The following is a 26,478-nucleotide window of genomic DNA, read 5'->3' as shown; positions in this document are numbered from 1 at the left end:
ATATCTGATCTAAATTCTTTGAAATTTAGGAGAGTCATATATATTATCACACAACTTGGTCTACAGTTTGAGTTAGAATTACTGATGACAAAATGCTGATCTACAGTATGAACACAGTTTGAATAGAACACAGTGCATTTTGGGGGGCTTCCAAATGATTGTCATGAGAAGTATATGACTCAAAAGATTGTTGATTTTACCCTAGGAAGTTGTGGCCCCAAAATAATGCCCAACTTTGTCTCAAGCATTTTGTTCTACCTGATACACAAACAATAATAAACCCCAGTATCTTCTGGAAAATGAAACTTTGAACCATTTAAGAATACAAGCAACAAAATTAACTGTTATCAGACTTTGGTTTATTGTAAAATTTAGCAAAGTTTTTCTTGTAATCCCTGACCCCTTGCTCTGAAAACAAAAGTAAAAACATAATTATTGCTTATTCTTTCCCCCTACTTTATTTGTGCCACTGTAAAAGAAGGGAGAACAATCATTGTAATAAATAAAAATAGAGATATAAGAGAGAAAGATAAATCAGTCAGGATTAGAAATATTAGGAGCAACAGAATCATCAAGCAGTTTCAAAATAAGCTTTTTTCCCCCCAAAGGCTGTCATATTAAAAAAAATCACACCAAAAATATAGCAGCGGAGAAGAAAGATAAATATGAATTAATTGCACACCAATCCCATGCAAAAAAACTGGGTCATTAGCCAAAGCAGTAGTATTCAGAATCCAATTTGGGATGCTTGTGCAATGCCTGGGAGTCCTCTATTATGGAGCTATCACTGAATTGGTCCAAGTCTGACGGGGTCTGATGGCCTGGGACATCATCTGCCAAAGTGTCCAGGTAGCTTCCCACAGAGATACCATCCAGCCCATCACTGCCATCATGCAGGCTATTGTAGCTGCCACGTAAGGAGGTGCTCTGACTCTCCAGTAAACTACACAGGCTGCCACTGAGACTGCTGCCCCGGCTAGCAATCGTGGCTTTCTCGTCAATCATCCACTTGATGGACTCAATGCTCTCATTGATAAGGAGCAGCTGGCGCATGAGCCTGACGTCTGTGGCTCTGAGATTAACCTGGGGAGAAGGGGGGGAAGGAAAGACATGACAGTTACTCTACATCCTTGAAAGACCCCAAATTCATTTGGATTCTGTCTTCTTCAGTCCATAGTTTTAAATTTACAAAATTAAAATATAAATTCCCTTGATCTCAGGCTGTTTTGAAAACTGCTGACCAATGGTAGGAGTCATAATCAAAGAAGTCACTTCCTGTCAGACCCATCAGACTCCGAAAGGGACAGTGAGACTCCCACTGCGTCCCTGGCCCTGACCAAGATGCCTGGGAATATCATAGTGAATGTCAGGGTCTCTGCAAAGAAACTTATTCTTTCTCTGGCCAGGTTAATAGTTTATCCAAGGTTACTTGGGAATGTGTGTGTGGATGCTGAGAGGCAGGAGAAGAGGAATGTAGAGAAAGTAAGGAATCGTCATATCATCATTGTAGCAGCTCCTATTTTTTTGAATGATAACATGCCAGGCATCATTATAAAACCTCAACATTCATTACAGTAGCACGTCTGTACCACCGGTATTATTATTATTATTGTTTACCCCCATCTTACAGATGAAGAAAAAGAAAAAAGAGTCCAGAAAAGGTCTGCTCTCTTTATGATTATACTGATATATGAGTACATGTAGTACTGAATAATGCTTTTCTTTTTAAGAGGAACCAAATTGCTTCAATAGACCCAAAAGGGAACCAATACACTAGGCTGATCCACTTTAAAAGATGAAGTGTATAGATATTTTATGTAGCTCTATATTATTATTTGCTTCAGATACCTCAGGGGCAATCCCGATCAAAATTGGAATATGAGACTCTGAGAAGGTTCTAAATCTCCCCAAGTGCCTTCTAGATGTGTAGCTCTTCTGATAGTTCTCAGCTAACTTCAGAGAAATGGGTCTTCAAAGCCACAAAGCAGCCTTTCTCTGTAGGCTTTTCAGTTCAATGGGAACATACGCTAACATCAAGGATGTGGGATACTGGGGAAGGTGGGGAGGGGAGTGCTTCAGGAACTCTCAGGATTGCCCTTGTTCTTGAAGTTGGAGAGACGTGGCTCCTATAAAGACTCCAGTGCCTGGATGGGGAGACAGGGGTGCGTTTGGCCACTAGGGGTCCTAGTCATTCATTATGGTTTCAAATGGATTCCTGTTCTTTCAGTTGGGGTCTTTAACCGAAGGGGCTGCTGGGCTTTGCTCATTCTCTCTTTAAGATCCAGGGCTAATTCAGATTTTGTGGGTTTCTAAAATTATCAAAGGCACTTTGATAATCATGAGTGACTCAAGTCATAAGGGAGAAAGGAGTCTATTGTCTTCAAATGTGTGCATTCATATTGTAAAAATATTTCCTGGTTAGGAGTTAATCCATAACTGACGGCGAACTTTGGATTGTGTGAATCTGATGAACAAATATTAGGAGGGATGGAATTTCTACCAATGACTTCAAAATGTAAGGTCACAGGTTAAAATATATAAGAATAAATATAAGAAAGTGTAAAGTACAATTTAAAAACTCTTAATTTTGCTAAGATATTAAATAAAGTGACGTGGGTGATCTCCTTATCTTCTCTGAGAATAGCACCAAAAATAAATTCTGTAGAAGGTAACCAGTGAAAATCACTTCTCTATGAGGTGTTCACGAACAGAAGGATGTGAATTTAGCAAGTCTTGAGATCCTTTTTTATTTCTGATGTCACCTCAGTGACCTTGCAATAATGCTGTGTTGGGGAAGGAGGCTTTCTGGCAGTCTTCATGTTCAAATTCATCCACACACCCCATGAGCTGTCAAAATGCTGCTCAAGTTACACATAATACAACAAATATTTAGAAATCAGTGACAGTTTGCCTCAGTCCACTGAGGAGCCTAGAAAATCAATATTAGCCAAAGTCTTACAAAATTCTTCAGTTAGGCATCTATAGCTGATAAAGCTCACTGTGCCCATTGTAGGTGTGGTACAATATAAATGTGACCGTTTCCTGAGAGCACCCTAAATGAGCCACAGCTGCATTTGTTCACATCCCCACCCTGTCCCATGGAAATGTTCCAGCCCATGCCCAGCTCTGGGTGTGTTCCCTGTTATACTCCTACCTCTCACTTGAAATACTTTACTCTCTTCCTCTATAAATCCTCTCTACTCTTGAAGTCCTACTTTTCCCATCAAGCACTACTTGCTGATTCCAGCTTCCTCTGCAGTCCTTTTAGTTTTGTATCTCATAGTATAGCTTAATTTTGTACTGTCTGACATTGCTACCTATTACTGTGCCTTTTAGGCGTTTCTTCAGTTAAGCTTTGAATTCCTTTAAGAAAGAAGCCATGTCTTCCATTTCTTCCATCTCTTCAGGTCTGTCCTAAGCATTGATTGAGCTTTTTTTTTTTTTTTTTTTTAGAAATAGCCATAATTTTAGGACCTGTGAAAGTTCAGCTCTTAAGATAATAATACACATTCCTAGCATTTGTGTCACTCAGGGGTTAAAACATACTTAGGATAAATTTTTGCAGTTTTTGTCTGAGCTACTCAGTGGTGGCATCAAATAAAATTTTTTAAATTTTATTGAGCACTATGAATAAGAGGGGAGTAGACTATGAAATAACAAAAGTTTCCTTTAACCATGACATGATTTATTTAAATGAAAAAAAAACCCAAACATTCTTTTCTTCTGAAAGCAAACATTCACAGGTCATTGAACCACTGATTGGGAAAAAAACAAAGAAAGCAAGTCAGCTAGAATGTGTTGATCTGGCTGATAATGATTACAGATTTACTGGGTCTAACTCTGTCCTCCCCACGCAAGAGTAAACAGCTTCCCACTGTGGGAGCATGGGGCTGGCTGGTTCACACGGCTGCCCGTCCATTACCTGGAGCTGCAGGCTGCTTGCTTCACACTCACTGCTTTCTCCTAGAACTAAGGTGCGGTGATGCTACTGCTGATGATCCTTGAAAGTAAGAGCAGCAGTCCATCACAGAACTAAATCACAATGTCACCTCTGTCACCAGTACCTGCCCCACCTTTCCTCACTATTACTCATGTCAGTCCTTAGGAAGTCTGGCCACCGATTAAGAAGAGAGTGGTAGACATGTCCCGTTGGCAGGAAACTGTGATTTCTTGTTTTTTGTTCCCTTCATAACATTGTGACTTGTTGAAGTCATTCTGCTTATTATTGGTTTACTTATTTTCTGTCTCTCCCATTAGCATGTTTGTACCACACAGTGCACTGGACTTGGTCTGTCCTGTTCACCACTCTGTGCCCAAGACCTACAAGTACCTCGCAGGTGCTCAATGAATACTTAATCAAGGGCTGAATGATGGCTTCAGGTTGGATCATCTGTCAGGAACACCCGTCCCTTGGGTTTTGCTGTGGGCCAGTGATTTATGACTTGAAGGAAGGAGGCAGCTTCTGGAAAGAGTGTTTCTGTATTGAAGCATTCCCAGCATGCAATCCCATTCCTATTCATTCACAAGACTCTGAGAAAATGGTGCAAGGTTATTCCTAGCTTAAATATACAGATATGAGATAGTATCTCTGAAAGAAAGTGGACTTGAAGGTGTGAATCACTCTCCAAACATCATTCTGTTTGTTCGGAGGTGATGACTGATATGAGCATGGCACAGGTGTTCTGTAAACACATGGTGAAATGAGTTAAACAGAGGGAACAAGCAAAGAGGACATTTACAGAAATAAATACATAAAAGTCTGCACTAATTGACTGAAAGAGATGTGGGCGTCCTTTCCTCTCTTCCTCTGCACCTCTCCTACTCTGCCCTTACAGGTACTGCAGTGCGGTTCATCTCCATGCTTAAGTCTCTCCTGCTTCATGATTGTAGCAGAACAGGCCTTTGGACTCTAGACGGAATGAATACTGACAATTTCATGTCATTTTAGAACAGGTGGTGAATTGGGTCTATGGTAGAACTTGAAATGAGGGATCTTGAATGAGCAAATATTGTTAATAATAAGCTTTTCCTGATTTATGTTTCCTTCCAGACCATCATTTTAATCCTGAAAGAATACAAAGGTTTTGAATTCACTCATTAGAATCCAAGAAAGAAAGAATGTGGTCACATTTTCAATTAATAAGGGACCTGCCAAACAAATCGACTTCTTTTGTGGTGTTGTATGAGAAACACGGTACAGGGTTCTGCCACTGTCTACCTGTGTGACCTTTGGGCAAAGTGGTTTGGCACATAGGACCACAGTTCCATATACCTGAAAAAAAAAAATGTGGGTTTTATTCTGCATTGAGCCACTGTACTCAGTGGAGGTAGTAAAGAAGTCTGTGAACAAAGACTGATTTCTGCTCAATAATGAAGATTTAATTTGGCTGAGAAACTCAGGTATCACTTGTCTGCTTTTTCTGTTGAGGTTTCATTTGAGATGTTATTTGGTAAAAAGGTTCTGTAGATAAGGTCATCTCAGGATTTCCCTCCATTCTGACATTGTCTCTGATTCTTTGTCATTCCTGTGGCCATCGGATTACTAAACTGTGTCTGCAATGAGAAAATTATTCATGCTTTAGAGGAGACAGAACAATCAATTTTGCTGCTCAGTATCTCCAGCGAAAGATTTTGCTAGTAAAAACCCAAGGCTAAAGCCAGAAGTTCGAGCTCTATGTGAATTTTTATCACCTTGTCAGAAATTGTGTGGTAATAGTAATTTTAGCTGTTGACATTTGGGCTTAAATAAAAATCATATTTGTGTTCTGCTCCAAGGTAAACATACATATCATCTTTAATATGTCTATATATTAACTGCAGTAGGCACAGGAGCTGCTGAATTGTATCTTCCAGATAGGGACATTCTTCGCTCACACACTTGTCACACACTGTGGGCTTGGATAGCACCATGTACTCATCTCTCTCTCAAAGCTCTCCTTCACTATTTTTATCGTTTTATTTATGAGAATTGACTAATCAGATAAAAGCAAGCCATGTCTTAGCTATGCATTCCTACTGTAAAACCCACAGTATCCATGACCTCAATCCCAAATGTCCAGTGAGCTATAATATGAATTAGAAGCTAGACAGACTACTTTGCAAGCAAGTCCAGAATCATGTACACAAAGAAAGGAAAACAGATTAGATTTGCCCTTTAACGTGATGATCTAATCCAAGTTTCACGTTAGAAGAAACCAATCAGCATTTTTTCCCCAGATTTGTAATTAGTGGAAATCCTCTTTTCTAGCCATATTTATTTTAAAACAAAAAAAAAATCAAAAGCATCTGTATGTATTACATTAAAGAGCTGTTGTAAAGGTGTTTGGAATATTGTTTTTCCAGCAGTTTATCTAGTTTATCTGCATGTTCACTTTGCATAACCTTCTTGGGCCCAAATCTGCTCCCTCTCCAAATTCACCACTTCCTCAATTTGACGATCACAGAAGATTTTTCTGCCTACCCATCCTTAAAATTTCTGGCAGTTTTATTAATAGCTTTATTTATAAAGCACTCCTCTAACTCTTTTCTCAGGGGGTCCATACGGATATTGTTGTCTATTTGCAGCCTCAAAAGACATTCTGCAACATTTCCACCCACTGCTTTTGGTTTGGAATGTTTTAGGAGAAAAGCCTGCGGCCATTTACAAGTCAGTGCTGTTCCGCCAAAGTTTTCCTCCACTTGCTCAGCCAGTTCAAAATTTACAGCAATATTTGTGCCTAATTGGACAACAGAGGATTCCATTTTTATATCAGTCAGCTTTGTCTTCCTCCATGTGTTTTGTTTATGTGTGGAATTGAACAATAACAAACAGTTCACTTTGCCCCAAAACTTACAGAAGAATAATTTCCCCAAAGACTAAATTACATATATAAAAACACTGTCCTCAGCACAGCTGACTGATTGATGTTGCTTTGAAAAATGAGAAAGCTGCATCTGGTTTATTTGAAAGGGGCACATATGACTCCCCTGAATCTTAAACATAAATTCCTGCCACCAGGGCTGCTCAGGAAACTTGTGCAGTTTCTGCTGGTGAGTCCTCTGATTATCCAAATAAGGGAGCTTTTCAATCTTATTCCATCAGGTTTTCGGCCCAACTTATACTTGGTTGCCTGTGAAGTCAGTTCCTTTTCCGTAACCTAATTCGATAAAATTTTTCTGAGTGCTTTCAGTATGCACATGCAAAGTGTAATCCACTGAGTGGAAATTCATTTGGAATGATGTAACAAAAACATAGCCTCCCCACACGTGTAGTTGAGAAACGCACACACACAGACCAGACAAGAAATGTTTCCACTAATTTATAATAAGTGTTCTTTCCGTGTGTGCATTTTTCTAATTTAGAACTTAAATAATATTATGACATGGAAGATTAGGATATGGTGATGTGTTCCTCTGTGGTACGTAGTGGCCATACTTACACTGGGAGGAAAGGAAGGTACAGGGTGATGTGCTGGCAAGTGCTTAACACCTGGCTTCCTGGGAAAACTGCACATACACACAGGTAATTGAAATTGTTCTGATACAAGACATGTGTGGCACACACTTAACAAATAATACTGAAATATACAGCGCCTTTCATTGTAAATTTCATGTAACGAATTGATTCTCAGACAATGCTTTTGTTCATTTTTGCTGACCTCTTTTAGTTCATGTTTCCTGAACTCAACCTATGGTTGCAGTTCAACCACAATTTAACAAACAGAATTGATCCCGATCCACTAACTCTTTTCTCAGTAATTTTATGTTGTTTAATCTGATATGTGATGTACTGGTAAACTATTTTTCACCCTAGTGCAGATTAGATTTGTTAAACTGAAACGTCTTTCAGCTGCAACACTAGCTAGGTGCCTTAGCACTAGTTATCTCTGAACTGGACTCATCTGTCAGTGATGTGAGCTTCTTTGCTAAATTGGCTAATAGGTTTTGAATACATGAAGAATATTTTCCAATTTTTTTGTGCTATTGATAATGTAATAGCTAAAAATATACAACACACTTTTAAATTTAATTTGCAGTATTAACAGTCTTCCCATCACTGTTTTATGACAACAAAATAAAAGTCAGGTTCTGATTTATGTGTTTTCCAATTCTGTGCTATAAATACTCCTACCATGGTCAATTTCAAGGTAAGGATGTGATGTCACATAGGGTTGGTAAGAGATGCTCAATACTACGCATTATACACTATTTTCTACCTATAGATACATGTTTTAAATAACCTTAAGAAAATAATTAACAGTAAAATGCAGTAAAATAATTACAAAGTTAAGCGTTTTGAGTATTACCTTATTTTTCACATAACTTTTTAATTTGTAGGTTTATATAAATGATTTGTTTTAATAATGACTGTGATTAAAAACTAGTTCATAAAACTTTTTGAAAATTTAACAAACAGCTCACACACCCCAGTAGGAGTTGGCTCTAATACAGCATTGAAGGTACAGAATGCGGGGCTTTACCTAATCTACTGCATTTTTGTGATAAATAGATTAGAGACTCTTTCACTTGCCCCCTTAGGTCATTTTCCTATACAGGATTAAAAGCTCAATGGAATTTTATCTTTTTGAGAAAATGTAAAATATTTATACCAAAGTTATTATCGTTTTCTAAGGAAAGGTTTCAAATACTAATATAAGTTATTCTTTAAACGTCATTGAGACATGAAATATACTTGGAAAGGCAGTAATCGATATATAAAAGTCACTTTAGCATTTGCATTTTATAATTTTTGATGGATATATTTCTAAAATGTGCTACACACTTATCTATGTTGGTAAACAGAACCAAGCAGAATCAAGTAGTAATGGGCCATATTGTAAACAGCATTTCTAATGAAGTTATTCAGCAATGCACTTAAGGGTTGTTGAGAGAATAGGACTGTAGTCCTTTCTCTACAGGGTTCTAGACATCCCTCCTCACCCAGATGCTTGATCTCCTCTTTCAGTAATTTCTTGATGTAAGTCTGTTTGTCACAGTCCTTATGACCCCTTTTTCTTCTTCAGTCTCTAATTATATTTCTCATCTGCCATCTACAGCCCAGCAGTGCTTCAGTATCCTGTTTTTGTTGTTGTTGTTGTTATTGTTTGTTTTGTTTTTTCCCCCTATTTGTTGAGTAGGAGGGAACTGAATTGCAAAGAAAACTGATCTTTTCACTTTTTAGAAAGTAGCATTAACTACTGAGTAAAATTAAGTGAGGAAGCAGCCCCTGCAACAGAATCAAGTGCATGGGCTTTGCTCCTTAGAATAGTGCTTCTCAAGCTTCAATATGCATATAGATCACCTTGGAATCTTGTTAAAATTCAGATTCTCTTCACTAGTTCTGTCCCCCTGCATTTCTAACAAGTTCCCAGTTGATGCCAATAGAGGTAGGCAACCTCTAAGATATCTCCCAATGCCTCCTCTCCCCTGGTATCTATATCTTTTTGTAGGTCCCTACCCTTGAATGTGGACTGGTCTAATGACTTGTTTTTAAGGAACAGTATGGTGAAATGATGAGATGAATGTCACTCCTGAGAAAAGGTTACAAAAAGGTTGTGGGTTTTGTCTTGGGCACACTTTCTTACTTTCTCTGAAAGTCATCCTTCAGGCTGTGAGCTGTTCTACTGTGAGAGCTACATGATAAGGAACTGATATCTCTGGACAACAGCTGGCAAGAAGCTAGGCCTGCCAACTGCTACTGGCTACCTGAATGAGCGTGGAAACAGATCCTTCCTAAATCCAGCCTTGAGGTGACTATAGCCCTAACTGGCATGTTGACGGCAGATTTTCAAAGAGACCCTGAGTTAAGGGCACTCAGTTAATCTGTGCCCAAACTTCTGATTCACTAAGCTGTGAGATAACCTGTTTGTTGTTCACCTTGCTGAGTTTTAGGGTATTTGTTATGCAGCATGGATAATGAATACACCAATGCGGTTGGTAAATGGACCACACTTTGAGTAGCAAGGGCCTAGAGATGTTTTTACTTGTGTATTATTTGGGGTAATGGTTACTGGATCACTCTGTCTGTGGAATGCTACTCTAATGATAAATTGTTTTATAGTTTGGAAAAAGTAAAAAGTGGAGTAAATGGGTAAATATTTAATGATGGAGACAAAAAGTGTTCATGGGAAGTCAAGGTCTTCATTGAGGAGGCCATCTGCATCTCTCATTGGACAATCTTCTTCCTATAAAAAGGTGAAATAGTACCTTGAGGGAGAAATGACAGGCTCAACTATAGCACAGACTTTGTAATCATTAGATTGGGAATTTAAAATAACTATGATTAATATGCTAAGGGATCTGATGAAAAATGTGGGCAAAATGCAAGATCAGGTGGGTAAAATGAGCAGAAACATAGAAATTCGAAGAGAGAATCAAAAGGAAATGCTGTAAATCAAAACCACTGTAATGTAAATGAAGAACGCCTTTGTTGAATGTATCAGTAGACTGGACACAGCCTAGGAAAGAATCAGTGAGCTTGAATATATGTAAATACTTTGAATGTCTCTAAGGATATGCTGAAGCACTGCATATCCTAAGAAGCCCACTGAGGCATTATTTAATTATCTTGTGGTACACCTTTATGTGACCTATTTACTACTAATTTGGTCCAGACTTATGGAGTTATAAGTTGACTTACAGATTTGTGTCTGGAAGACATGAAGAAGACTTCTGTCTAGTTAAAAAAATAAATAATCTCACAGGCATGGCTTTTTTTGTCCTGCTAGACATTAAATACTTTGTCTCTAACTTAAAAAATGATTTCATATGTTTTTCCTGAGAAGACATATACCATTCATTTCTCTAACTCTCTTTTGAGCCAGCTATACCATTATAAACAAAAAAAGGGGTTCTAGAGAAAGTAACCTCACAGGGTGATCTGGTGGTGAATTCCTAACTGGGCAGGTCATGGTGGGTAGTCATGCCCCACGACTTCTTTAGGAAAAGGCTTACCTTTGCCTTGAGCAAGCCCTTTCCAGTGTTTCTGTGCATCTGGGCTAACACGCCTTTGAAATAAGGTAACCACTCTCAAGAGAGTACAAAATCTTAACTATCCTGTGATCCACTCCCCACCTTGCTTTCTCCTACCTTCATGTAATCTTTACTTTCCCTCCTTAATTTCAAATGCATAAAAGAAACTGCAACCTGTCATTCTCTGGAGCATTTGAGATCTTGCTTCCCAGGAATTGATGTCAGTTTTGGCTCAGATAAACTCTTATGAAAATTCTCTACAGGTTTGAATGTTTCTTATATTTACACCATCTTGCTGGTTCTCTCATTGAATGAGCTAAATAAATCTCTGACACGTGCCCCCTCTAGGTTTATATGGGTCATGTTTTCAACTTCTTGAACATTATACTTTAATAGATTTGGAGGTTTCTCTCAAGATGTCCAACGTGGTCACCAGCTAGAACTAGTTAGTTAAACAGAGCTGCCCAAGAAGTGGCTTCTGGAGTGAATCACCAATAGCAATAGAACTTTTACCTTTTCTGGCTCTCAGTTTTCTTTTGGTTTGGTTCTTTTTGTTCTAGTTAGTTTGCTTCATTGTTGTTGATTAAGAATCTTGGCCAACAGTTACATTTTTTGTTTAATGATTGTTTAGATAATGTCCATTTCCAAGGCTGGGTACGGACCGAACCCTCATGTAAATTAGCCAATTCCAGGGACTCGTGGGTACTGAAACAATAGGCCAGTCAGGTCATATGATCTATAACGTATTCCCCATTAGGAGTAGCAGCAACTAGCAGTCTAATGTCATGATGTGATCATGTGGTGATCTTTATTAGGATGATAGGAGTCTATTCTCTGTTGGGCAAGGGATGACAAAATATGGTTGCTTGGTCAAAAGTGTTTGTGATTGATGTGCTCGAATCCATAGAAAATACTCTTTTTCTACTGATAAGGAGAATAACCCTTTGGGAATGTGTGTTCTGTGTTTTCTTGTGCCCTGTGCCTGAGGTAGTAAAACTGAAGTTTCAAAACCCTGTGCCTGAGGTGGTAAAACTGAAGTTTCAAAATCCTGAAGTTTCAAAATTGAAGTTTCAAAATCCTGTCTTTAACTGAGAAAAACCTTTTACTGCTCATTGATAGGGAAGTGAAATAGTTTCCTGCTTCTAGAGTATATTCATAAATGATGAAATCTCTTAAGAAAAAGAAATTTCTAATTATAGAGGCTAATAAATACTTGCAAAAATGTAATATTCTCAGATTTTCAGAAAGTAAAAAAAAGAAAACCTCCAACTACACTGAATGTATTGACTTTTTCAAGGAAAAGAAAAAAAGAAAAAAACAGAAACAAGAGGGAAAAAAAGCATTCCTTACAGATAATGCTAGCTCAGAAGCATTTTTGTAGAAGAATCAAAGTGAATCTTCATACATGAATTGTTTGGTAATTTTAGGTTATAAATACCTAAATATCTTTTTCTTGATTTCTTCAGTATGGAGAATAAACATAATTTTATTTTATTTTTTGAGATTTGGATTTATTTTCTCATACAGAGACTAGTTAATATTAACTTCCTAAATTTCTTATACTGGTTTACTGGTAAGCAAATATAGAATATGGAAGCACTGGTCACTAATTTTTATGGATAGCTTTACTTTTTACTTTAATAGTAATAAATGGACTATATCTTTGAGTCGCTATAAAGAACATATTAATTTTGTCACCTACTAAGGTGTGAAGAGTACATTTTTGGCTGTGAGGATCTTATGCAGCGTGTAATCTTTGCTGGACTGCTAAAATGCTTGTATATGACAGGCAGTGATTGCTCTTTCCAGTTTCTCTCTGAAAGATTAGTAAGTTTTATTAAACATTATGGCTTATCTGGGTGGTTGAGACGACACTAGGAATAATCATGGCAAAGAACTATAACTGAAATATGGTTTTGTATATCAAAAAAGAGAGTATTTTTATTCTTAATTAAAATTGTTCCAGAATGTGAAGAAAAACATGAAGGACAGAACTTGACTTGATATAGAAAACTGAATATACACAAAAATCCAAAAAGCTTTGTTTGACTTGAATTATAGTATCTACAAAGAATAATTCTCAAAATAATAAAATGTGTAAAAATGATGGTAAAGTTTGCTCAGTGTAGGTAGACTTATTGGGAGATAAATTTTCAAAGGAGCTTGTGAATAAATGACTGCTAAATACTGTATTAATGCAAAGCTAGAACTAGGTTTTTTCCATCTGTTGGAATGAAAAATTGTTATAGAAGAATTTGCTTTGCTCTTAACAAGAGATAGTAAAAGGTTATTCTTCTGTGTTATCTGCCCAGATAGCAGAGGTTCCTTATCAACCTGGAATTTTTCTGTGCTTTATGCTGACTTTGGCTTGTCCTTGCTTTTATTTATTTTTTTTAAGGGGGGGGGGGTTGCTTAAAATTGTGTTGTATACTTACTCCAAACTATAACCATTCATTGTTTACCGACACATATGATAGTGTTTTAATCAAATAACTAAATGTACTCGATTAATATGTAAACGCTTTTCATTTTGCCTTCCCAAGATAAGACCCTAAATTAAAGGGGAAAATTTTTAAGATGTCTTTGAGGTTTCAGCAAGGGCCCTTGGGCAAAGTGCCTTAGATGAAGGCTGCTAGATAGCAGTAATAGCAGCTATAGTAAAAGACTGGGCATGCCTGTGTTCCAATAAAAGTATTTACAAAAACAGGCAAGCTGGTTTTAGGTATTCTGCTGCCCCAGGGTCCCAGGGTTACAGGTATTTAAAAAAAACAAAAACAGAAAAACCACCAAACACTTCCTGGTGAATTGAACTCAGTACATCTTTCCTAAGGGATTATTTGACCTCTGCTGCTGTTTCTTCCTTTATCTATCTTTTCCATCCTGATAGTTCACCTCATTAAAGAGTTTAATCATCTTTAGCATATACTTGAGTTATGTGTATGAGTCATGTTTTTAACTTTTTTTGTTGTTGTTTGAAAAATGTGCTTTGACAGGATCAAATAACAGCCACAGACAGAAATCTTGTTAGGCCCAGCACAAATGCAGATGGGCCCAGAACAGAATAGATAATGCAGATGATGTGAATAAAGAAACTTACAAAATGTGACTCTGCTGTAATAAAAGTTTCTGTTAAATATCTGTTCTAGGTTTTTTACTTCTTTTTACCTTTATTTAATCACTTCTTATCTCCTGTTTATTAGGGAAGTTACCCTTATTGAATAAGAAGACATTTATACCCTAGTAAAGGTACTACTTAAAATAAGAGTAAATAAGTTTTGTCTTTTCCATGTGAACCAAGGGGAATTCCATGAGGGATGGACTTGCTCTTTATTTCCAATGGCTTAATCTCTCTGGGTATGTGTGATTCAGCATATATGAAGTATCTATCGTGATAATTCAGCGCCCATAATCTTACTGAGCTGTTTACATTTTATTTTTCACAAATAGCTTAATATCTCTGGCATGACAGATTAGCAAGGACTAAATTTATGTACTACTATCTTTAGTCTTTCAGAACTTGAAGTGTTTAAACTGTCCCTTTATATGATACCATTTTGAAAAACTGTGTTTGATTTATTTTCAATGAAATTAATTACAGTCATTGAAATAATACTGCCTAAAATATTATATTCATTTTTCTAATTTGTATTCTCATATGATTTTATTCTAATTAATGCAGATGAATTTACCAGGATATGCGAAAGTTTGCTCTTCTTTGAATGTAGTGCAATTTGTCATGTTTATATTTATATTGACCTATTTTCAGCAGAAATAATGTGAAAAACATTTAAAACAGAAGTGATGGCTGATTTATTATTTATCTACACCGGTGATGCCCTGTGACCCACCTACCTATTGATAAGTGTAGTTTAGTAAAAATAGCAAGGAGACCTAAAATTTTTATTCTAGTCTTAGTTCCATTACTAACTTAACCTGGGACTAGTGACAAGTCCCTAAAATGTCTTGATTCTTGGATATGACACTTAACAGTGTATGATCAGCATACAATTTGCCAAGAAAAGAGGTTTGTCCATGAGTCCAATAAAGCATATTTGTAATGATCTTGGAGTTTTATTCTGGGAGGTGACTATATTAGTTTAAAGAGTTTACATATGAACAAGGGGATATTTCAAGATAGAGATTTTTAAAATATGGGCGAAATAAGCACATTGGTGACAATTGAATATAAAAACAGATTACAAAAAAGTGGTAAGCGTAAACTCTTCTACTACAGCAGTGGGTTTATCCTATCCATTAATCCCAGTTTCTAACTAGGATTATTAGTACATGGCAAATCAATAAACATATATTGAATAAATAAATGGATGAGAAAGGAAAAAAAAAACCCCAGGAATATATGTATATGGTAATGTGGCAGAGAATAAGGATGGGTTAATTTTCTTTGGGAAAAGAAGGTATATGTCAGTTAAATAATGAAAAACAAAGATGGATATGGATGTAGAGAGACGTGTATGAGTGGCCTATGTCAAGAAGGGCATTGCAATTTCAGCCTGCAATGAGGAAAATGAGCAAAGGCCTGGACATGTAAAAGTTCAGTCCATGCTCAGGAAGTAGCAAGCCAACCAGGGGGGCCAAGGATCTAGAATGTGGTGGAAGGTAAAGGTGGAAAGGTACTTGGAGGCATATTCTGTCTGAAATATTGAGCAAGGGTAACTCTGAGAAATGTGACAGTCCTCCCATTCCATACTAGAGCTTGCCATGGTGTCTTAAACAAAAGCTCTTGATCAGAGTATTACCTCACTGCTGTGCTCTAGGTTATTGACTTCGAACTGATCTCAAAAGAGTGGAAGGGGGTTTTATGAGCATCTTACTTAGACTTGTTCTTTATTGTGGCCAAAAATTTACTAATTGCCACAACAAAGGATATTAGAAAATAATTTGAGTGTGTAGGGAAGTTAGAAAAGGACTGCAGCATAGATTGACACCAAGACATTTTGTCATGTACAACTTTTTCTGCAATGGATGTTAACTCTTCCAGGACTATTTTGCTAAACTGGGAGTAACCTACTATTTCATTCTCCTGAATCCAAAGTGATAGATTCACTCCTAGGGGGAATCAGGCTAAGAATTCAAAGAGAGTCCATTTGCATATGTGAAGCAAAGCTGTTTTCCATTTTTCAGTGAGAAGCAAAGACAGGCTCAAGGGTTTTTCAAGTACATGACATAGAAAGGCGAGGTCTTGACTTCAAATTCTTATTCTGATCTCCCATTTCCTCCCCCATAAAACCCATCTTATTGTTCTTAGAATTCTCATGACAAATGTGTGCTTCCTCTTCGGTTTTGACTTTTTCTTCCAATTTGGGGACATAAGTTTTTCTGAAGTCTACGTTTATCCTGCCTTTTTTTTTTTTTTAATGGACACAAAGAAAGTTAGTTACATGCCTTTCAAATGCAATAACATTAATTATTCCTAACTTAATTGCTAAACACACTTTCTTTTTAAATGCTCATAAAGCAAGATTTCCTTTTTAAATTGTATCTTTATAGCAGTTTAATTAATGTAATACAGTAAAATTTTCCTTAAATGATAGATGATTTAAGAATCTCCTGTTTCCCTTTAGAGAGACCAAAAAAAAAAAAAAAAAGTCTGGTGCTCCATTCTAAGGACCAAGGATATAGAATCCTAAGAAATATTTCTAGGTACTCCTAATTCACTTCACTATGAGCAAGTTTCTGAACAGCTTTAGCCATTTTTAATATACTTAACTGCCTTTTAAATAATACCCTGATGTTACTTCAGAGAGATGCAGCTAGACCCAATTAGTTAGAACTTATGGGACTATTTAGAGTTATAACAATTAGTTGTAGATGGTCTTGGATGAAAGGTGCTATGTGGAACAGCAGTATGATTACTATAATTAGGATATCACATTCTCAGCTTATGCAACTCGTTGGGAAAATATTTTTGTACCAAGGATAAGAATTGATCTTTATTATTATGTAAAAGCCCTAAGTATTTTCAGTTGCTTTTACACCTTAGGTAACACAGTTAACTTTATGTGCTTCATATGTGCTTTCTCTAAAACCAACTAAGGAATAATAGTTTTGGGGTTTTTTGCTTTATTTTGTCTTATTTTTTCCTTTTTGACTCAGTATGTTTGGGCATTTGTTTGCTATATCCTTAGGAAGTTCAAAATGAAAGCAGTGTAGGAAAATGATATCCCAGACAGATTGGTACACTAGAAAAAATATGGGTTTGGATCTAGAAAGGCCAGGAATAAAATGCAATTCTTCCCATGATTAGCTTCTTGGATTTTAGTCAGTTGGATATGTTACTTAATATTTTCTCTTCATCAATTTTCTAATCCATAAAATGGATTACTCAATTAGTATGGTTGGAAGAACTGTGTGAGATAATGTGTATATGCAGCATAGACCCTGGCCCAATGATACTCAATAAAATTATTATATTGGGTCGTCGGGAAAGTCATGATTTTTTTTCTATGTTTTTCAATGCAAAAATGTGTCATGACTTTCCCGACGACCCAATAGTTACCTCCTGAAGTTTATAGTGGTAAGCACCTACATTAGAAAAGAAAAAAGAAAAAAAAAAGATCCTAAATCAGCAACCTAACTTAACACCTCAAGAAACTAGAAAAGAAAAACAAAATAAATCTAAAGTTAGCAGAAAGAAGGAAATTAAAAAAATATTGCAATAGAAATAGAATAGAAAAAAAGATCAATGAAAGTTGATTTTTTAAAAGATCAACAAAATTGACAAACGCTAAGCTAGACTAAAGAAAAAAAAAAGAGAACACTCAAATAAATTAGAAATGAAAGAGGAGACATTACAACTGATGCCACAGAAATAAAAAGAATTATAAGAGACTATAGTGAATAATTATATGCCAACAAATTAGATAATCAAGTTGAAGTGGATACATTTTTAGAAGCATAATACCTACCAAGACTAAGTCATAAAGAAATAAAAAATTTAAACAGACCTGTGATGGCATTTAGGATAGACTTCCCCCAAAATGGCACCTTGGTATATTGAGTATTTGAAACTGAAAGAATTTGAGAGAACAGCAGAAGCATACTGCTATTGCTAACAGATACCATAGTTAATAACCGAGTCATGCCACAACATTGTGTGGGACATGTGCAGACTCATTGATGACTTGCCCAAAATTGTATCACCATTTAGTGAAAGAAATGGGACTCACACTTTGATCTTCAGTTTCCAATTCATTGATATTTCCACAATACTAAGTAATTGAGAAATATTACAATATGGTCTGATCAGTGTGATATTATATTCTATTATCTTTTAATATTCTGTTAAATTTCTGACGACAGTTTAGGATTGGGTGAAAATGAAACATCTTTTAAAAAAAGAAACAATTCTACAACTTGGCTTGAACAGGCACCGACCTGCATAAGAATACATGAAAAATTCGACCGTTAGACAATGTCATATTTACTTTAATGTAAATATTCTACACATTTTACAATTGAGGATCACTCCTCACATTTTACTGTTAAGAAGTGGAGCCATGAGGGGATTACAATTATCTAAAAGTTATACAGCTATTCAAAAACAGGTAGCTTGGAATAAAAGTACATGGCTCATTTCTGTTCTTATCCTGGTGTATTCCCTGACATCCGAAAATCATTGCTGCCAGATTAAATAATTTGCAAATCACTGTTCTCTTGCAGTAAAAATTAGCATACATTCAATGTTAATTTATTTCTTCTATCTTTGAAGGATCACAAATGAGGATAATAAAAGCAGATGCCTGGCATATGGCAACAGATGGGTCACATTTAAAAACAGCTCAGATGATAACAAAGAAAACAAAGTATATTCATACATGTTATACTAAGTAATAACTGGATTTTATTGGATATAACTGTTTGCCATATAATTAGCTAAAATTAAAAGAGCCAATGGGAATAGGATGGTTCACTTTTCTCAATTCTTATCACACATAAGGTGAAAAGGAGAAGAAATCAGTCAAGGCAATACAGACGTAATTGGGTCCTAATATTCCTATAGCTTTTAAGTGTCCTATTAAAATATAAGACCCATAGTTTGCTAGTATGTTTCACATCTTAGCCATGTAGAAAAATCCATATTAGAAAGAGTCAAGCAAATATAGGTAAGAACCTGCAATACTCACTAGCAAAATATGGCTGCTGGTGGCAAGAATTATTGGAGCTGTTGGTACATGATGAATTCATCAGGACATGTTCAGACACCCAACTTCATAACACTACCAAGTGTTTTACTATTTTTGCTCAGATGATGTCTGATCCTAACATTACACTGAAAATTTTATCTATGAAGCACTTACAGTTTATAATTACACGTCTTTGATTATAAATTAGAAATAAGAATGATGCTTATGATAAAACTTTGACTAATACCCAAAAAACATTCCAAAGATACCCTAAGATGGGATGTGTGCCCAAAGAATTAGCATTTAATTACTATTCATTGTTAAGGAATATTCCATTATCTATCCGGAATTGGTTCCATAAATATAATTTGTAAACTTAGATGATAAAAAAGAAAAGCATATTCATACATGTTAAACTAAACAGTAGCTGAATTTTATTGGATATAACTGTTTGCCATATATAATTAGCAAGGATGATGTCAAATCATGTTTTCCCTTGGGTGTGAATTTTCTAAATTATGCTCTATTTGATTTGGTTTAATCTCTCTCTATCAAAGAAAATATATAATTCCTACTCAAATAAAACCCTTAAAGAATTTTCTGAAGTTAAAACTCAAAAGTTTATTCTAAATTATAATGCAGAAAACTGGAAGACAAAGTTACAATAAAAGCTCAAACTTTCACTCAAACTATCGCTAGAATTGGAGGTTATTTTCTACTAATTAAAATCTTTGCAACAATATGGATGGACCTAGAGAACTTTATGCTAAGTGAAATAAGTCAGTCAGAGAAAGACAAATATCATATGATCTCACTTATATGTGGGATCTAAAGAACTGAATAAACAAGCAAAGTAAACAGAAATAGTTTCAAAGATATAGAGGAAAAATTGATGGTTGCTAGATGGGAGGGGGATGGGGATGAAGGAGAAGGGGTAGGGGAAGGGATTAGACAGCATAAATAGGTAGCTACAATATTGCCACAGGGATATGAAAGACAGTTTGGGGAATATAATCAATAATGTTGTAAAGATTTTGTAGGGTGTAAGATGGATACTTGTTAGGGAGACCATTTCATGGAAGGTATAGATGCTTGATCACTGCACTGTACACCTGAAGCTGCAATTGAATAATATTGTATGTGAGCTATAATTTTATATGTATAGATAGATAGATAGATAGATAGATAGATAGATAGATAGATAGATGTAGTCACAGGATGTGCTGTGGGAGTGGAGTCAATTGGATTGTAATAGATATGTATGATATTGGGGGGGCACGGTGGATTGGGGGAGGGGGTTATCACTTTGTGAGGGGTAAAAAATATAACTATTGCATTGTTTTGTGCACCTGAAACTAATAAAAAAAAAATCTTGGCTGCAGTTTAAAAATGTACTCAGTGTTACACTTAGGCTCCTCTAAAAATAGTAAAAGAGCTTATTTTCCTTCCCCACTGTCTGTCTACTGATTCAGAAATGTAATTTTTGCAATCACCTAAAACCTGGCATTGGTGTCTCCTAATCCTCTGTGTGTGCTGCTTTTATGAACTGATCAGAGCCCACTGCCAATCTTTAATAACAGCGATAGCATCTTTCTGGGATGGTTTTGCAGTTACCAGAAGCCACTGCTCAGCAAGTGTGGGGAAGTGCACCTGGACGGGGTGAGGTGAATTCTGGGAAATAAGCACTTCCCATTAGAAAGGCCTTTGGGTTTATGGCAGCTATAGGGAGAGTCCTGGTAGCAGTGCATTTTAAAGGTAGTGGAGGATTTGTTTTTAATAATGTGTTTGCTGTTTTGATTTCTTATTGTTTTTGTAATCCCAATCCCACACAGAAATTTTTAACTAACCCAAGTTAACTTCCATAGTGACAGCAAAGAATTCCATCAGTAATAGTAGCATAAACAATAATAGCTAGCCTTTACTAAAGCACTTGTTCTAGGCACTATGGCAAATATTTTATATACATTTTTTTCACTTAATCTCAATGGTAGATATTATTGTCTTTAAATTGAGGCTCAGAGAGGATCTCTAATTTGTAAATGTCATATAACTATGAAGTAATGGAGCTGGGTTTCAAACCTAGATCTATCTGGCTCTAAACCCCGTGTGCTTACATGGTTCCTTTCCCCTATTGCAAGAGCTCAGAAAACACAGCATGCATACACCTCTTAAAAACAAACAAACAAACAAACAAAACACAACAAAAAAAAACCTAGAATACTCAGTCTGACAAGAAAAAAAAATCAAGAATTGGAAAATCATATTACAAAGGAATGGCATTTATTCCCTCAGCCTAGGAATTAAGGAAATAACCTGAAATGTCACCACAACAAATATATTAGAAACAAGCTAAATATTCACTGTGAAAGAAATACTCATAAAGTGGAATATCTTTCAGCAATAACTAGGTTTAGAAAAATCACATCGTGCCACATGTGACCTTTTATTGCATACTTTCATTTCTCAGTAATCATGTGATACAATGTCAAGCAAAAATGTAGGTTCTACAAAAAAATATAAGGTATATATTATTTCAACAATGCAAAGGAAAATTACAGAAGAAAATACTTGAATAAAATAAGACAAAAAAATATACAGTAATGGCCTTGGGTAATGTAATCATGAATTTTTGTCCCCCCCTTCTTTATATTTATATACTTTCTAAAATGTCTTATCAGGGGTGGATATTACATTTTAATCAGAAAAAAACTTAATTATAAAATAAATCATACAATGATAAACAGAGAATTATATAAAGAGCTAATCATGGATAAATGTCAATTGAATGATTAAAACATTCATTTTTTATTGAGAAAACAACATACTAATAAAGACAGCTTTGATTCATTGAGGACATATTATATAATTATAAAATTTGTGTAATTATGAAATTATATCTGATAGGAAGAAAACAAACATTTTTGAAATATTTATATCTGTACAAGTATAACCTTCTTTCCAAAAATATTTTTGTCATTTTTTAAATTTTATTGCATACTTTCATTCCTCAGTAATCAACAGTGTGCTTTCTTGTTTATGAGTATTTCAAAAGTACAGCATTCTTTAAGGATTCCATAATAGAAAACACATGGAAACTGTTTAGTTCTCAAGAAGAAAGTTTTAAGAAAAAAATAGAGTAAGTATGCAAAAATATAACACAGCTTTCATTACATAACTTCCCTAAAATAACAAGTATGTTGGCCCTTATTGCCTATCCAACCATATTCAAACTTCTTAGCTCAGAATTGTCTATTAATTGGGATTGTTTTACCTTTTCTATCTTATTTTCATTAACTCCAACATAACCTTCCCACCTATCGCAATCATCCTCATGACATATTCCTAGGTAATCAATGTTCCTTCTATCCCAAATTTGCTCAAGCTATTACCTCTACCTAAAGTTACCTTCTTTGAAGGTCATGTTCTAGATAGCTTTAGTTTATTCCAGTGTTATCAGTGGTATGATTTGGAAGATAAAACGTCAGAGTTAACTGAACAAGGTGTGAGGGATAGGGGTGAAGGAGGAAGAAATACCCAGGCAAAAGGAACAACATATACAAATGTCAAGAAACAAGAGTGCACACAGGGCACCTGAGGAACTGAGGTGGAACTGGGATTGTACATGAAGATGTAAATGACTACATTTTAGGCACAGTATTTAATTGTTATATTTTGATTTGTTTCTTATAAAAGTTTTATTGTAGGTCATGGGCCTTTGGAATGAGACCAGAAATTTTAATACCATGGAGGTTAAATATTGCTATAGTTTTAGTAGTAACCTACGTCATGCCTTATTTACCTGACTGATTTGCAGGTAACCTGAAATCCATGTCTTGAACTGCCATTTGTGTTTCTTCAGGGGCTTATACAGGAGTGGGATGTAGTTGATGGTTAAAAAATATGTGTGATGCTCACTTGATTACTATTATAGCAACCTTTCTAGAAGCAGAGGTGCAGAACAGTGCCCAGGGTGGATATTTATAGTTAAATGGTGTGCAACTGAGAGTTTTCATCTGTCTTTAAGGCCCAACAGTGAGGAATGAGGATTTCGAAATGTGTGTATTTACAACAGATATGCATGCACCATCAGTGTTTAATTGGAACAACCAAGATTTTGGCCTGGGTTCATATTAATTTCATGTATAAAATCAAGAAATAGCAACTAGGTTATTGTTAGACTCATTTCCAAGTGTGTGAATCGCTTAGCATATACTTATTTTATTTATTCTCAGAAGAGTTAGCAAATTTGAGTAGCACCAAATTCTGCTTACAAAAAAGGCATTCGGTTATTTTCGAGTAGAGGATAACTTTTTCAAGTTATTTGATGCTGATGACACAGAATCAACTCAATGATGTAAAAAATAAAAAAGTAAAAGTGTATTTCTCTCTAAAGAATTTTGGATGAAATTCAAATAGAGTCAATTTGTCTTAAGGCTGAAAGCAAACAAAAATAACCCAAAACTTAATGTTATGAAATTGCTGAGCATTCCCAGTAACGGTGTCTGGACTTCTGGAATTAAAGGGTAAATGGAAGTTCTTTTTCCTTATTTATATTGGCCGCTCCATGGCAGCCAGAACAACCAGTATGGAAAGTGGAAAACTAGCCTTGTCTTTATGTAAATCCCCGTCTCCTTATCTTCATTTCCACCTCAGCAATGTGAGCATTTGATAGTGCTCCTAGGAGACTTACTGGTTAGTGGTTTTGAATATAACAGTGTTACAGACTCTAACAATAATCATTTCAACCCACTTGCCAATAAGGTAAGATGGTATGCTGTGATTACTTAAAAGGCTCCGACACAGAAAGTAGCATGCATTTGTGTGCTCAGTGTTGTTATTTATTTATTATTGACTACCAATGATCATATTCTGAACTCGTTTCATTTATTAATTAAATCAAAATAGTCAAGCAGTTCCACTTTGTGTTGGCACCGTGCTTCAAAGCATGTTGATTTTCCATGTCTGGTGCCAAGTAAAGCTATGGTTCACTAAAAAGATTACTTTGTGTCATGACTGAAAGGAATACCGTTTGAAGAAGCTTTTTCATTGTGGCTTTTAAACTGCCCTTTAAAGTTACAGTATACAATATAATACATGACATTAAGATCTTCTCAAAATGTCTGATCTTATCATGAATGAATCCATGTTAGGATTTCAACTTTGAGTGGAAGTAGTTAGTTGCTTCACTGAATAAGTTTTCCTTCTTCTGTGAAGTTAGTCTCTTTTAATCACACTTAGAAATTGTAGCCTGATTGGAAAGGAGGGCAATTAAATATGACTGACATTGAATAACCGAACAAGCCCCCCAAAAGCTTACCACGAGTGTTTATCAGTTTAAATATACTCCAAAGTGTTCATCAAGGCCACGGATAACAAATACGTATGCTAATAAAAATCAGCCTGATTAAGTGATAACCCAAAGATATACCAATACAAGCATCTAAGAAAATAGTTTTATTTTACATTAAGCATACTGGTATAGAGCATGCAGATTTAGTTTCCCTGTATACTAGATTACCTTGAAGAACACATGTTTGTAGACATGGTGGTAATTTATAGACTTTCCTAGCCTACGGAAGGGTGGTGATTGGAGGGAGGGGAGCTGACGGGGGGGGGGGGGGATTTCAAGATCCATTTTTATGTCCTTATTTAAGTTTGGTCTCTATTAAAACAAAACATGATCTGGGTTCAGCATCATGAGTCCAATGACTACCCAATAATCCTTGTCATATTCTAGTCCAATTTATCCCCACAGACAAAAATGCATATGTAAAGAAGACCATGAATCTCTTAGTTATCCTGACTTCCTTCTCACATACTTATCCTGGCTTTTCCAAATAAGAAATAATTGGAACAAATATTACATTACGAAGCAAACACACACACAAATATTTTAAAAATGAAGTAATAAACTCAAAGTTAAAGCTGTGTGACTGTCCATGGACAGTTATTTAACCCTCTTTGTGCCTCAGTTTCCTAACTGGTCCCCCTCATAGGAACTGGCCTGAAGACTGAATAAGATAAAGCATGCAAGGAGCTTAGCACCGTTCTTGGCACACAGTAGGACTCAAGGTTAACAATTGTGAGGTATTAAGCAGTGTTAAGGAGGCTGCCACTGGGTCAACCTGTGTGTGGACGAGATTGAAGTTGAAGCTGGAAAGTGGTGCAAGCCAATGTTGGAAGGTGAGAATGGAGGCTGTGGGGAGCTCAGCTTGCATTCAAGGTGAGATCTGAGCCACCTGAGAAGAGTCATTTTTTTATAGTGGTTCAGCAGGCAGCTCTGGGCAGCTTGCAAGGTGGGAGAGTCTGGGGACAGGAATGCAATAATGTGTCAGGGTCCATATATGAGTAGTAAGGGGCTGGGACTGGGCAGTGGCACTTGTCACAGGAATGGGAGAGAAAAGGGGGTATGTGACGGGCTGGATTAGGTCTTTCCAAGAGTCGGTGGGAAATGAGAGGAGTCAAAAACTAACTGCACTTAATGCAGTGTGATATCCTAGATTAGGCCCTGGAAGAGAAGAAGGACTTAGTGGAAAAACCAGGGAAATCTAAATCAAGACTATAGTTTAGCTAATAGTATAGTGCCAATATTGATGTTAACATTAGAGGAAACTGGGTGACGGGGCTATGCGGAAGCTCAGCGCTATCTCAGTGCTTCCGTAAATCTAAAATTATTTCAAAATAAAAACAAAATAAAACTCAGAAAAGAAAACCCTCAAAGTTAAGAAGTAGAATATAAAAGTTAAAATTCTATTTCATCAGGGTTGTCAGGGCCACAGTCTCTGGAAAATTTTGAACATAGCCAGTCTGAAGAAAAACAAGTAGATATTTTTCAAGAGTTAATTCAACATATGGATTTTACTATTAAATATTATTCTCAAAAAGAGTTTGAGTTTTAAAAACTAAATTTAATATAGCACATGATGATAGTGATAGTGTAGCGTGATTCATCACTTCCTTGGCCAAGTGACTATAGGATCAGCTAGAAGGCTATTATTAATAGTCACATTTATTGGGCACATACTATATTCTAGCAAACATATGCTATAAACATTGTACAGAAGCATATGTAGCAAATGTTATTTTCATTGTCTAGTCATTATAACCTTATTAACTCCAGGACTGAGGAGAGAGGATAGCATATGTAAAAATACTTTGTAAACTATGGTATAGAGTGCAAAATGACTCAGGAAAAATCTTTTCTTAAACATAAATGCTAAAAAATATATTTCCTTTTCCTGTGTCCTTTTCTCTTTTTCCTTTTTTTTAAGAGTTTTATTGGGGAATTGGGGAGGGGAACAGTGTTGGGGAATTGGGGAAGAGGAACATTGTGTTTTTCCAGGACCCATCAGCTCCAAGTCAAGTTGTTGTCCTTCAATCTTAG

The 26,478-nt window shown here is 36.0% G+C and overlaps 1 protein-coding gene across 1 annotated transcript in view; it reads right to left on the bottom strand.

Moving 5' to 3' along the window:
• Nucleotides 1-342: 342 nt before the first annotated feature.
• Nucleotides 343-26,478, bottom strand: part of LURAP1L (leucine rich adaptor protein 1 like) — a 42,532-nt gene continuing 16,396 nt past the window's right edge. Inside the window, exon 2 of the mRNA XM_019627168.1 lies at nt 343-1,083. Within this exon, the coding sequence (XP_019482713.1) occupies nt 709-1,083 (375 nt within the window). The 3' untranslated portion in view covers nt 343-708. The remainder of the gene's footprint in view (nt 1,084-26,478) is intronic.

This window comes from Hipposideros armiger, unplaced genomic scaffold (genome assembly GCF_001890085.2).
Source record: "Hipposideros armiger isolate ML-2016 unplaced genomic scaffold, ASM189008v1 scaffold_717, whole genome shotgun sequence".
NCBI lineage: Eukaryota > Metazoa > Chordata > Mammalia > Chiroptera > Hipposideridae > Hipposideros > Hipposideros armiger.
Note: the sequence above shows the minus strand (reverse complement) of the source record. Positions and strands in the feature narration are given on the sequence as shown.